This window comes from Pan paniscus, chromosome 17 (genome assembly GCF_029289425.2).
Source record: "Pan paniscus chromosome 17, NHGRI_mPanPan1-v2.0_pri, whole genome shotgun sequence".
NCBI lineage: Eukaryota > Metazoa > Chordata > Mammalia > Primates > Hominidae > Pan > Pan paniscus.
The window spans coordinates 53,574,126-53,586,633 of record NC_073266.2 but is presented as its reverse complement, the minus strand read 5'-3'; the positions used below and the strand labels follow the sequence as shown (position 1 = coordinate 53,586,633).

The 12,508-nt window shown below is 51.4% G+C and overlaps 1 protein-coding gene and 1 long non-coding RNA gene across 5 annotated transcripts in view; one reads left to right on the top strand and one right to left on the bottom strand.

The window, feature by feature from the left end:
* Positions 1 to 3,277, bottom strand: part of MOCOS (molybdenum cofactor sulfurase) — an 84,442-nt gene extending 81,165 nt beyond the window's left edge. For 2 of the 4 annotated variants that reach the window (XM_003830219.6, XM_008955665.4), the window contains exon 1: positions 3,097 to 3,277. In XM_003830219.6, coding sequence (XP_003830267.2) covers positions 3,097 to 3,232 — 136 coding nt within the window. In that variant the 5' untranslated portion in view covers positions 3,233 to 3,277. Of the gene's footprint in view, positions 1 to 2,707 lie in introns of all 4 variants that reach the window. The other 2 variants (XM_008955666.4, XM_063597247.1) reach the window with 2 other exon arrangements.
* A 129-nt stretch (positions 3,278 to 3,406) lies between these two features.
* Positions 3,407 to 10,637, top strand: LOC130540982 (uncharacterized). Its single transcript, XR_008955019.1, has 2 exons — positions 3,407 to 3,536; positions 10,248 to 10,637. It is a non-coding gene; the product is annotated as an uncharacterized LOC130540982 (long non-coding RNA).
* Positions 10,638 to 12,508: the final 1,871 nt, after the last annotated feature.

Below are 12,508 nucleotides of genomic sequence, written 5' to 3'. Positions count from 1 at the left end.
TGACCAAAGAAAGTTTTTTTTTTGTTTTTGTTTTTTGTTTTTTTTGAGACAGGGTCTCACTCTGTTGCCCAGACTGGAGTGAAGTGGTGCAATCTCAGCTCACTGCAGCTCTGACTTTCCAGGCTCAAGCAATTCTCCCACCTCAGCCTCCACAGTAGCTGGGACTTTAGGCATGAGCTACCATGCCTGCCTAATTTTTGTATGTTTTGTAGAAACAGGGTTTCACCATGTTGCCCAGGCTGGTCTTGAACTCCTGGGCTCAAGTGATCTGCCCACCTCAGCCTCCCAAGTGCTAGGATTACAGGCTTGAGCCACCATACCCAGTTTGTGCTACACACTTTAAACAACCGGATCTTGTGAGAACACACCCTCACGAGAACTGCAAGGGGGAAATCCACCCCCTTGATCCAATCACCTCCTACCAGGTCCCTCCCCCAACATTGGGAATTACAATTCAACACGAGATTTAGGTGGGGACACAGAGCCAAACCATATCAAATGTATGAGCTAGTCCAAAAAGATACTTTTAAAACAATGTTCGCTTTTACTAAAGATTCAGAAATACAAAGGTACCAAACCAAAAGAAAGGCTTTTGTTCACCCAGGCATCAAGGCCACAGGTGAGACCTGGAAGCTGCTGGGGAGCATCTCACACTGTGCCACAGTCTTCTGGAGGGCCAAGTAGCTATTGGAGAAGAAGATGCTTTGGCTTTTGGTCCAATGGTTAATTTTGCAGGAAAAACAAAAGGGTGGGAAAGCTGTGTTAAATCACCCATAGATGTGATGTTAGGAGAAAGTCAGGCAGCATAGGGGTTAACAGTACAAAATCCAAGTCAATCAACCCAGACTTGAATCCTGGCTCCACCAGTAGCCATTCTGGGCCCCTGTTCTTTCATCTGCAGATAGGACAAAGGTTAAATGAGTTGCTATATGGCAGCATCCAGTCCAATGCTCGGGACACAGGTGTAGCTGTTATTAGAAACAGGTGAATTACCCCAAAGTTAAATGGCATCAGACCTTCTTCAGGAAAGAGAATTCCAGGGTCAGCTCTAGGTCATCCCCCTCCAGTTCTCTTTCCAGCATGGTGAGTGGTCATGATTCAGCACGAAGGCTTCCAGAGACCCTTGACACACATCCGTATATTCAATACTCTCCCTTCACAAAGGCAAGGAAGTTCCCATCCAAATCTTTAGGTAACACATTTCAGCACTTAAATCTTAAGCATTTAATTATTGAGCCACCACTTAACCAGAGTAATTCTCAAATTGGCAGAAAAACTTCATGAGGGGAGAGGAGGAACGAGGAAGAGGTGATATTATTTTGGTTTGTTTTTTCCTGCCCTCTCTCTGGCTTGTTTCTAGGAGAAAAACAAGTGGACATGTTCCAAGACTCCCAGCAGTGGGAGGGGCGTCAGATTAGTGCACAAATGTCTGCTTTAACCATAATGTAGAGGAAATACAAGGAACTTGCATTAAATAAAAGATGCCCACAACACTACCAGACATACAGTAAGTGGTAGCGAGTTCTGAGGGCCAGCCTGGCTGACACATCCCAATTTTGCATTTGAGGGGAAAAGTACTGTTCTCTGAGGGACAAGAGTGAAACCAGGAGGGGACCAGAACATAGCTCTACTTTCCCAGGGTAGCATTGAGGGGAGAGGTTGGCCAATAGTGGGCGTGAGAGATCACAGCTGGAGGAGATTTAGGGGATTAAGGAGGTGCGGTGCTGATATAATTACTCAGGTAGCCTTGAAGAGTTGCTTCAAAGAATGGAGAGCCTCCCTCCCCAGCACCTGTAGGCATTCATAGTACCCGTCTATTTCTGAGTGGTAGGAAATTTCCATAATTAATAGTTGAGAGAGAGAATACGAAAGAAGGGTGAGGAGCTGTCTCCAGCAGGTGACCCTGCGAGAGGGAAGGATGAGGAGTGAATAGAGAGGTTGGCAGAAGGCACCCCCGTCTCCCTCCTGACTCTCCCTACTTAGGAAGCCAGAGGAGACACACAGGAGGAGGCCACAGTTCTCACAGCCCCCAAAGGGAAAACAGTTACCCTCCACAACACCAGGAAGTGACCCAAAGCGCTGAAATCAGCTACCCGAGTAGTGAAACCCAAGTCATGGTTGCTGTTCTGCCCCCAGAAGGGGAGCAGTCACCAGTTGTTCATCGCGACAGAGCAGATACACTCAAACCCCGGTGCCCTGTGCCAAGACGTGCCCACTTCACCTGCGGACCCTCCTTGACCATCTGGCACGCGGCCCTGGGGCTTGATGAAGCCCTGCACCCAAAGTCCCTGGCAGAGGGATGAGTCACGAACTGGGGCCCTGGCAGCAGAGGGCTGGGTCGGCCAAGGCCAGATGGAGCTTGATTTGCAATTTCATCAGCCTGTTCCGCTCTGAGGAAAGGCACGATGTGATCTTGGTGTTGTCTAATTCACAGGCTCGCCCTGTTCTTAAAGGTGAAATTGCACTGTTTGCTAATTCTTCTAGTCCCCCAGAGAACTGGAGCTCAGAGGGATTGTTCTGACGCTGCAAGAGTAAGGAAAATGAGGTTTCGAAAATCAAAGCTGAATACAGGCTATCCCAGAGGAGTCTGCAGAGCGCAGCCTCGGGAGGCCCCGGCCAAGAGGCCTTGGCCTCCCGGTCCCAACCTGGCGCGCCGGCAGAGGTGCTGTCCCAGCCCGGGCGCTGGCGGTCCACGCACCGCTCTTACCTCGGGCGGACATCCGAAGGGTCACGGCCGCTGGACATGCTGTCTTTTGCAACCCCGGCCCCAGCAGGCCCTTTACAGTGAGGGGTCTCCCGCAAGAGAGGCAAGAACCATCCTAAGCCCCGCTCGCGGAGGGCGGGAAAAGGGGAAGACCGCTAGGTTGGTCCTGCCCACCGGAAAGTCGGAAGAGTAAGAGCAGCAAGAAGCCTTGGGGCTGCAGGTGGGACCTCAGGGAGCCGTGTCTACTAGGAGGACGCGTGGACACGTCCCTCCCGGAGTTTCGATTCAAAATGCGCCCCGAATGAGGTAGCGCCGCTCTCACTAGGAGCAAAAGATCCGTCCACGTCGGTTCCAGAAACCTCGTGTCCCCCAAGCCTGCCCGCCCGCCTCACCTGCCAGGCGGCTGAACTCGCGCGCCCGCAGCTCGCGCAGGCTGCCCTGGCCGTAGCCGTAGGCTAGCCGCGGTGCGCTCGGGTCCCGGGAACCCGGGAACAGCTCCCGCCCTGACTCCGCCGCCGCGCCGGCCATGGCCCCGGCTAGTCCATCCAGGCTGGCCGGGCCCGGGAAGTGCGCGAAGCCGGCCCCCGGCGACTCCGCCCCCGCCGCGCCTCCCAGGCCTCCAGCCTCCAGTCTCTCGGAATCCGCAGCCTAGGTGTGGCGCCCCGACCGGACTTTCACTTCCGGCCAGCCCTTTCCCCACCTGGGCGCGGGAGCGGGTGCCAGTCTTTAAACAACCTCTCGATGGGTCCCACGAAGATGTTTCCAGACCCTTGGAATGCCAAGTTCAAGTTTAGCTATGTCTCGCGGAGAGGCCGGTGGAAGAAGCAACGAGGTGATCTTTCCTGCTTGGCATCGGCATCCTGGAACCCCGCGACCCTCCTCCTCGCAGGGGTCTCGGGACCCTCACCCTCTCAAGCGGGAACCGGCGTCTGGCGGGGGCGGGGGGTGGGGGCGTTCTCGGGTTGCTGCTACCCAGCGGGGCGTGTGCTTGCCGTTTGTTAGAATGCGGCTGAGCAAAGGGTAGAAAAGGGGAAAGATTAGGGATCCACGAGGCTAATAAATTCTCAGTGGCTGCACACTGTCGGAACCGGGAAGCTCGGGGACTTCCCCCGGAGCGGGCCCTGCAGCTGGGATCCAAGTGAGCTGAGCTTCCCCGCCCTCCCAACCGCGTACTGGGCCCTACTTCCTGCCCTTGCCTCCCCAACCCTGCATCCCGCCCCGCACTTCCCGCACGTGGGTGTGGCCGGGCCCTCTCTATTAAAGCAAGAGTGCCCCTAGGACAAAGCCGCCCCTGTCCCGGACAGAGTGGAATAAGAGCGCCTCCTTCAATCCCCACTCGCACCTGCACCCAGAGCACCTGGGACACAGCGGCTCTGTCTTGGAGAACAGGTGCCTCAATAGGGAGGGCCTGGCCAAACCTATGCGCGGGAAGTGCGGAGCGGGATGCAGGGGTGGGGCGGCAGGTGCAGGTAGTAGAGCCCAGGCATGCGGTTAGGGGGTGGGGGGAAATCTCACGTGCGATCCCAGGTGCGGAACCCGCTGCTGGGAATGGGGTGGAAGCAAAACAGGTACTGCACGCACAGGCGAGGTGCCTCGTGGGGGAATCGAATGTCAGGGATGGTGGACAGTGCGGATGGGCGGCAGGTGCTGGGGCTCAGGGGAGATAACTCAGAGGCAGGCTCGGTGGAGAACCGAAGGCGGGTGACCAGGTGCAGGCGGCCCACAGGCCCTGGAGGCATACAGCGGGGGGACGAGGTGGGAAGGAGGCCTATGCCCCAAGAGCTCAACCTGTGCTGCATCCAGGCCAGCTGCCACCCAGGGTATGGGCCGCAGATGCCCTAGGATCCTTGCTGATGCATGATGCATACCGGTGCCCAGCGTGAGAGCCATGGGAAGGCAGCACGCAGCCCTGGCTCTCCCGCCCAGGCCCCTGATACCAGGCCAGAGAAAGACCCGCCACTAAGAGCTCATTTCCCCCTGGCCGGAGACCCAGGGGTCTGTGGACTGCAGCGCTAGAGTCCATGCCCAGGTACCCATATTCCTCAGTGGCCTCTGCCCACCGACCACCCCAGCTCTCTCCCTCACTGCTGAATGTCCAGGACCTTACTCGACAAACACCCATAGTTGTTCGAGGAGGAGTTAATGTACTGATGGATGGATGCAGGCATTTGCTCATTGATATCACTGCCCACCCCACCATCTGCTTGCCTTCTGGCCATGCTTCAAGCAGGCACTTTGGATACTGGACTGTCTTCTGTGAATGTGGCTTTGGGCAGCACTAATAACAAGAGCTAGTTACAGGGCCTCACTGTGTGCCAGGCACTGCACTGTGTACACTCTTACCTGTCCTGGTCGTTCAATGATTAAATATGCAGATCTAGGAGGTGGCTCTTACAGATGGGGAAGCTGAGGCAGAGAGAGGCAGAATAACTTGCACAAGGGCATGCAGCTAGAAGACAAGCTAGCACCTGGGAAGTCAGTCTCCAGAGCCCAGGCAGGGAAGTGTGTTTTGCTAACTCTCTGGTGTGAGCCACCGTGGTTCCCAGGGCCTCAGTTTCCCCATCTGAGAGGGGTGGAGTTGGTCCTCCCAGCAGCTGTTCAGTGTGTCACTCCTCACCCATCCTTTTAAAGCCCTGCTTCCTGGTGAGAGTCTTCCCTAGGCCAGGGTTTCCAGGCATTCATTTGCATGAATCCCCTAGAGAGCCTATTCAAAGGCAGGTTCTGACTCTTTGAGGTTCTGTGTTTCTAAGTAGCCCAGGTGATGCTGATGCCCCATTCACAAATGGCACTCTGAGGAGGGAGGGCCTAGGTCATTTCCCTGGGAATGTAAGGAGAACCTCTCCTCAAGGAGTTCTACAGCCAACTAACAAACCACCAGTCCACAGGGGTGCTGCTTCAGACAAGCTCGCCTAGTGATGGACTGGAATAGGCCAAGTCAGTGCAGAACTCCTGAAGGTTATTAAAAATCACAGATCTACCATTAATCCAGAAATACTTTAAAGCAGTTGGCTATGCCCATCTAGGGCACTGTGTGCTTGGGAGGGTGGATGTGAAGATAGCACCTACAGCTGAGTAGGAAAATGAACCTACACTAGCCACAAGGCAATGTGGGCTGAGTGCCCAGGCAGCACTGGTTCAGGATGCAGGTATAGGATTGAAAGAGAGGAAGCGGCTACTTCCTAGCAAGATATCCAGGGAAGGTAGCCCAAAGGAGGACGCCTTTGAAGTGGGCCATAGCAGTGAGCCAGTCAAGATGGGAGGAGGAGTAGGGAATGTGAGAAACACTGGGAGTCTTGGCCTCTAATTGGCACCCTTAGGTGCATTTCACCAAGATTCCCTGGGCCGCTCCTACCAGAAAGAGACTATCAGAAGTCAGATTGCTTGCTCTCACCCTGCCTTAAGCAGAACCTCTATCCCCACCAAGGAATGTCTGACCTGGGAGGAGGAGTGATCTCCTGGGCCCTGTGCTATAGGCTGCCATGGCCACCTCTCACCTGGTCCAGCTGCTGGCCTTGGAGCTTCCAAGCAACCTGAGCTGGTCCATGCTGAGTTCCCCGGAGGCCAGCTTCTGCACCTAAAGTTTACAGCTAGGTAGGAAAACAGCTCTTCCAACTCCCACTTGCAACCCTTTCTCACCTAAGAACTTGAAAAATTATGTGTCTATGAGCCAGTTGGGCAGACAGGTGAGATGCCCTCAATTTTGTACTTTAAATCTCTCCCCGTGTGAATCTTAGTCCCTGGTGCACCTCACTGAGCCTGATTCCTTACCTCCTGATGATGCTTCCCGAAATCCCCTTGCTCCCAGGTTAACAACTCCCACCCCCAGTGTCTCCTAGCAATGGGCTCCATTTGCAAGAATCTCTACTATATACAAAGCATTCATTCATGTATTCATTCATTCATTCATTCACTCACTCAGCAGAAGATGAATGAGTGCTTGTCAGAGTTAGGCTTGGAGTTGGTGGTGGACAAACAAGGAAAGGCAGGCTTTGGAACTAGAAAGTGCCCTATGAGTGATTTAGGTAGAACTATCCAATGGCCATGACCAGACTGGATGAGCCTGTGAGAATTGGGAGCAGGAAAACCAGCTATAACCTCTTGCAACTGTCCAGGCTTCAAACACTAGAATATTCACTTGAAAATTACTAGTGCTTTTGGCAGGGGCATTTATTCAGTGTTCACTGGGCAGCTGTGCCCTGCTGCAAACATGGTAGGCACTGAGAAGACAACAGTCAGCAAGGCAGTCTCTGTGCCTGAGAGGCTCCTGGGATGAGGAAGGAGATAGGTTCATAGTCAGGTCACCCCTCCAGGCTGCAGAGCGCTAGAGAAAAGTCCTTCCCACAAAGGTCCAGGCTCGGGGTAAAGAGCCTCCCAGACCTGGGGCTGCTGGGAGACCTGCCCAGAGGGTCCTGGAGGAGGAGGTGGGGGAAGGAAGGCAGCATTCCATACTCAAAGGTCTAGAGCTGCAAAAAGGCTCAGAGAATTCCAGATGCAGGACTTTTAATGACGCTGGAGCACAGACTGCAGCTCTGTGGGGATAAGTGCGATGGGGAGTGAGAGAAGTAAGAGGGGTCAGACTTTCTGGTACAGAGGAGAAAGCTGGCCTTGGTCTAAAAGGGACATGAACACCCTAGAGTCTCCTCCTGAGAGTGGCTGGATCGGGGTGTGCTTAGACCCCAGGCAGCAGTGGGGGAGGTGGGAGTGGGGAGGTTGCAGGCAGCCCTGCTGTCAGAGGCTGGGCAAAAGTCCTGGCGAAGAGCAGTGAGGGCCTGGTCTGAGGCCCAGATCATGCAGAAGTGATGAAATTCAGGGATGAATGGGACGAAGGACTGGCCCAAGGTGACTTGGTGCTGTCAGATTGGGAGACTGAGTGGACACAGGGAGTCTCAGGCATAGGGAGACAATATGGAACTCGGTCAGGACATCTCGGTGGAGATTCAGGGCTCAAAGGGGACAGAGTGTCTGGGGTTGGAGACTTGAGTCATGTGAGGGGCTTGTGGACAGGTCATCTCAGGAGCTCTGAAGTGTTTAGTGAAAGAGGCCAGAACCCTGGGGACAGTGGCACTTAAAGGGTCTCTGTCTCATGCCACAGGTGGGAAAGTTCAGTTAGAGAAGTGGGGACAGAGCCAGAAGAGAGCCCCTTGGCAATATCTAAGGCCATAAGGCCTATTAGGACAAGGGTTAAACAATTAGGACAGATTGTTAAACTTGTTGGGTAGGTGGTATGCAGTGGCCTAAGCAAGAACAGCTCTATTATCCAGGTGGGGATGGCAGCTCCACTATAGTGGTCAAGTCCTAAATGGTGAGTAAGGGTAGAGTTTTCCCACTGGCGAGCCCCCTGAAAACCTTGGCCTCCTAGTCTGGAAGATATTAGGTTGCTGCAAAAGTAATTGCGGCTTTTGCATCAAAAATGGCAAAAACTGCAATTACTTTTGCACCAACCTACAGTTGGGGGCTGCAATTACGAGGGATCAAATTTCCCAACAAATATCAGGATAGGGATAGGTATGTCCAAGAAGGCTGAATTTGGTTTGGATAATGAAATTAACTTAAGTGTTTCCTACTAGAGTGAAATGCACACTTTTCCAACAATGAGAGCTCACAGACCTGGATATCCTGGTACCTAGGAAGTCAGAAGAGGGCTGGCACAGGAAGCAGTGAGACAGACATAGCATTGGAGCAAGTTTATCTCCAAAGACTGGCAGAGTGCCCTGGTAGAAACTGAGAGCAGTGGAAAGAAAGATCAGAAACCCCAGGAAGCTCCCTCCCCTAGAGTGACACAAGACCTTTCCTGTGAATAGAAACGAAAAGGGCAGTTCAACATCATGAAATGATTGGGAACAAGGCTCCATTATATCTAATGTTTGAAACAACCAGACCCACCAATACTAGGCAGACCACAGGACTGAGAGGGCAAAGGGCCCAGAGCAGCAATCTTCCTGGCGCTGTCTTCCTGGGGGCTCGGCTTCTCCCATGTTCATTCATGAGCAGGTCCACTGGGCCAGGCCAGCCCCTTCTTGGTCCCTTCTGTGCTAGCACCTCCCTCCTACTCTTTGCCCCCTACCCCTTTAACCACCAAGACAGGAATCTCAGATATTCTATTTACTGACTGGCAGATTACATTTGAGAATAATTCCTCCACCAGCCATCAGCATTATCAAACTCATTCATCCCTGAATTCAGCAAATATGTGACAATACATATTTGCTGAATTCAGGGATGCTGTGGACAACAGGAAAACCATCTGATGCGCAGGTGTTTAGGCTTTAGCAGGCTCGTATAGGGGGCTTGCATTGGTTGCCCATCCTGTATCCATTGGCCCCTCTGATTTTGCTTTGGAGAACCACCCCACGTTAGAGCAGCTATGTGATCTCACTGGGACCTACTCTGCCTCTAGGCCAGCACAGGTGATCTCACGGCTTGTTACATCAGATGGGCAGGCCCAAGCCACTTAACATGCGGCTTTCCCCTGCCCACTGTGATTAGCTGAGGAATGGTCCAGTCAGAGTAAAGTTAGAGACTTAATGCTAAGAGTTATTTCCTTTGATACTAACAAGGAAAAAAGTAATGTAGGGGCTGTTTGCATTCCTCTTACGGCAATGAGGGAGAACGGCCTCAGGGGAAAGCTGCCATGTGGCCAGGCATGGTGGCTCACCCCTATAATCCCAGCACTTCGGGAGGCCAAGACAGGAGGATGGCTTGAGCCCAGGAGTTTGAGACCAGCTTGGGCAATATAGTAAGGCCCTGTCTCTATTAAAAATAATAATGGGCCAGGCCCAGTGGCTCATGCCTGTAATCCCAGCACTTTGGGAAGCTGAGGTGGGTGGATCACCTGAGGTCAGGAGTTCAGGACTAGCCTGGCCAACATGGTGAAACCCCGTCTCTACTAAAAATACAAAAATTAGCCAGAAGTGTTGGCGTGTGCCTGTAATCCCAGCTATTCAGGGGGCTGAGGCAGGAGAATCGCTTGAACCCAGGAGGTGGAGGTTGCAGTGAGCCGAGATCACGCCACTGCACTCCAGCCTGGGCAACAAGAGTGAAACTCAGTCTCAAATAATAATAATAACAAAAGAAGAAGGCTGCCATGGAAAGGGCAGAGCTAAGCAAACTAGAGAAAGGAAGGCAGAGCCCATATCAAACTGCACCTGAAGCCTATCCCACCACTGAATTTTTCTCAGTCATATGAGCCAGTAATTCCTTTGTGTTTGAGATGAACTTCCTTACAATAGAAGGCATCTACCTGACACAGCATAAAACATACACAAAAATAGAAGATATAAGGTGACAAGTGCCATAAAAGAAAATTGGAATAAAATACTCCGGAATTCAGAGGAAAAACAAAAAAGAATACTTGAGGGGTTTACCAAAGGCTCTATGGAGTTGACAACGAGCAGAGCTTTATTTAATCATAATAGTACCAGATACAAATTACTGCTGTCTTATTTATATCCCAGGAACCAAACTAGTGTTTTTCATATATTGGCTCATTTAATTCTCAGAACAATCCTACACACTGGTTACTGTTGTTCTCCCTTTCTTCCAGAATGAAGCACCCCAGTTCTCTGCTGAGCACATGGGCATCTGCAATAAAGATTTAATTTCCCAGCTTCTCCTGAAGCTCGGTATGGCCACAACACTAAATTCTGCCCGAGGAGATTAAGCAAAATAGTATGGGACTTCCAAGAAATGTTTTTAAAGTCAGGGGCAGGCCTTTCTTCATGCCTTCTTCCTCTTTGCTGGCTGGAATGCAAAGACCATGGCAGGAGGCCAAGCAGCCATCCTGGAAGGTGAAAGCCTCATACTAAGGACGTCAGACAGCGAAATAAGAGCCTGGGTCCTTGACCCTGTAGACATCTCCCTCCCCATCCTGGTCTGTCTGCCTTGACTCCTTTCATATAAGAGAAATAAACTTTTAACTTGTGTAAACCAGAAAGAAAATTTTACAATTTTTTTCACACACAGTTGAATGGAAGCCAGACTCATACGCTAATTTCATCTCCACTTTTAGAGATGAGGGGAACAGCTTGCCCACGGTGACAGCCAGTGTGAGCTGGGTTTCTGTTACCCAACTCATTGGGGTTCCAACCCTCACCTAGACTGCCCTATGAAATACCTAGAACTTGGTCAGGAGAAAAGATAAGAGGGGAAAATGTCAGCAAAAGACTAAGGGTAGCAGGGGCAGAAGTGAGAGTGGGAAGTGAAAGGTGATATAATTTCCCTATTCCACTGAGCAGGAAGAGGCTGCCTTTGCATCCCTCTGTGTCGGGGGACAGTCTGGGGACAGTCAGCAGGCACCTTGCTGCAGGAGAGCCCCTGCAAGAGCAGCCTTTGTGGAGCTGTCCCTTCCACCCCAGGAGGAGCTTCTCGGACACAGCATGGCCTCTCTCCTTCGCTCTGGTGTCTTCACTCAGTACTGGGTCCCAGATTTTTTTTTTTTTTTTTTTTTTGAGATGGAGTCTCACTCTGTTGCCCAGGCTGGAGTGCAGTGGCTCGATCTCGGCCCACTGCAACCTCCTCCTCCTGGGTTCAAGCGGTTCTCCTGCCTCAGCCTCTGGAACATCTGGGATTACAGGCGCCCACCACCATGCCCGACTAATGTTTTTTTGTTTTTTGTTTTTGTTTTTTTTTTGTATTTTTAGTAGAGATGGGGTTTCACCATGTTGGCCAGGCTGGTCTCGAACTCCTGACCTCAAGTGATCCACCCGCCTCAGCCTCCCAAATTGCTGGTATTACAGGCATGAGCCACCACGCCCGGCCCAGGTCCCAGATCTCTGAGTCCACCAGAGTGGGGCTCAGAGTCCTCTATCCACCAACCACATGCAGCCATCCAACACGCTGTCTCTCTTCTGGCCTCAGCCTCATTGTCCTTGGAGTGCCAGTATCTAGTTTAAGCGTGGCAGAGCCTTAATACTGGACCATCCACTACATGCTAGAAGGGGAAAAACTCCTCACAATGTAACAATTTTTGTATTTAACTTACGGATATGCTCATTCTTTTTAAACAATTCTTATAAGGAAATTTTAAGTATATTAAAAAATTAGAATAGTATAACCACCCCAACACTGCCCAGCTTCATTAATAATCCACACATCTAAAACCCATCTAGTCCTTGACACACACACAATCATTATGAAACAACCCAAGACATAAATTGATTTCATCCATAAATACTGAAATTATGATTCAAGAGAACTTTTTTTTTTCTTAAACCAAGGCTGAGGTGGGAGAACTGCTTGAGCCCAGGAGTTCAAGACCAGCTTAGGCAACACTGCAAAACCCAGTCTCTAGAGAAAAAAAAAAACAAAACCAATCATAACCATAGCCCCACTGTCATATGTTTAAATGTTGTTTCCTTAATATCATCAAATATCCAGCCAGAGTTCAAATTTGCTTTGTCTCTTAAGCACATTTTTACAAGATTGATTGGCTAGTTCAGATCAAGAGGCAAACAAGGTTCACACATTGCACTGGATTCACATGTCTCAAGTGTCTTTCAATCTCCAGGCTTCCCTTCCCTTTTCCTCTTGTAATGTATTTGTTGAAGAATCTAGGTCCCTCTGCAGTCACTCCTCTCCCCATTCCCAGCCCCTGGTAACCACTTACCTGTTTTCTGACCCTATAATTTTGTAGGGCCCACTTTGTACTGATGTACTTCTGACTAGGTGTGTTTATGTTCAAGCATCAGAGCCAAGGCCCAAACCTCTACCCTGGCCCTCCTTCTGCTGTGGCCCAACTGTACCCGGAACTGGGCTCTCCCGTCTCCCTGCCTGTTAATCCTAGAAGTGGGTGCCGAGGAGGGAGAA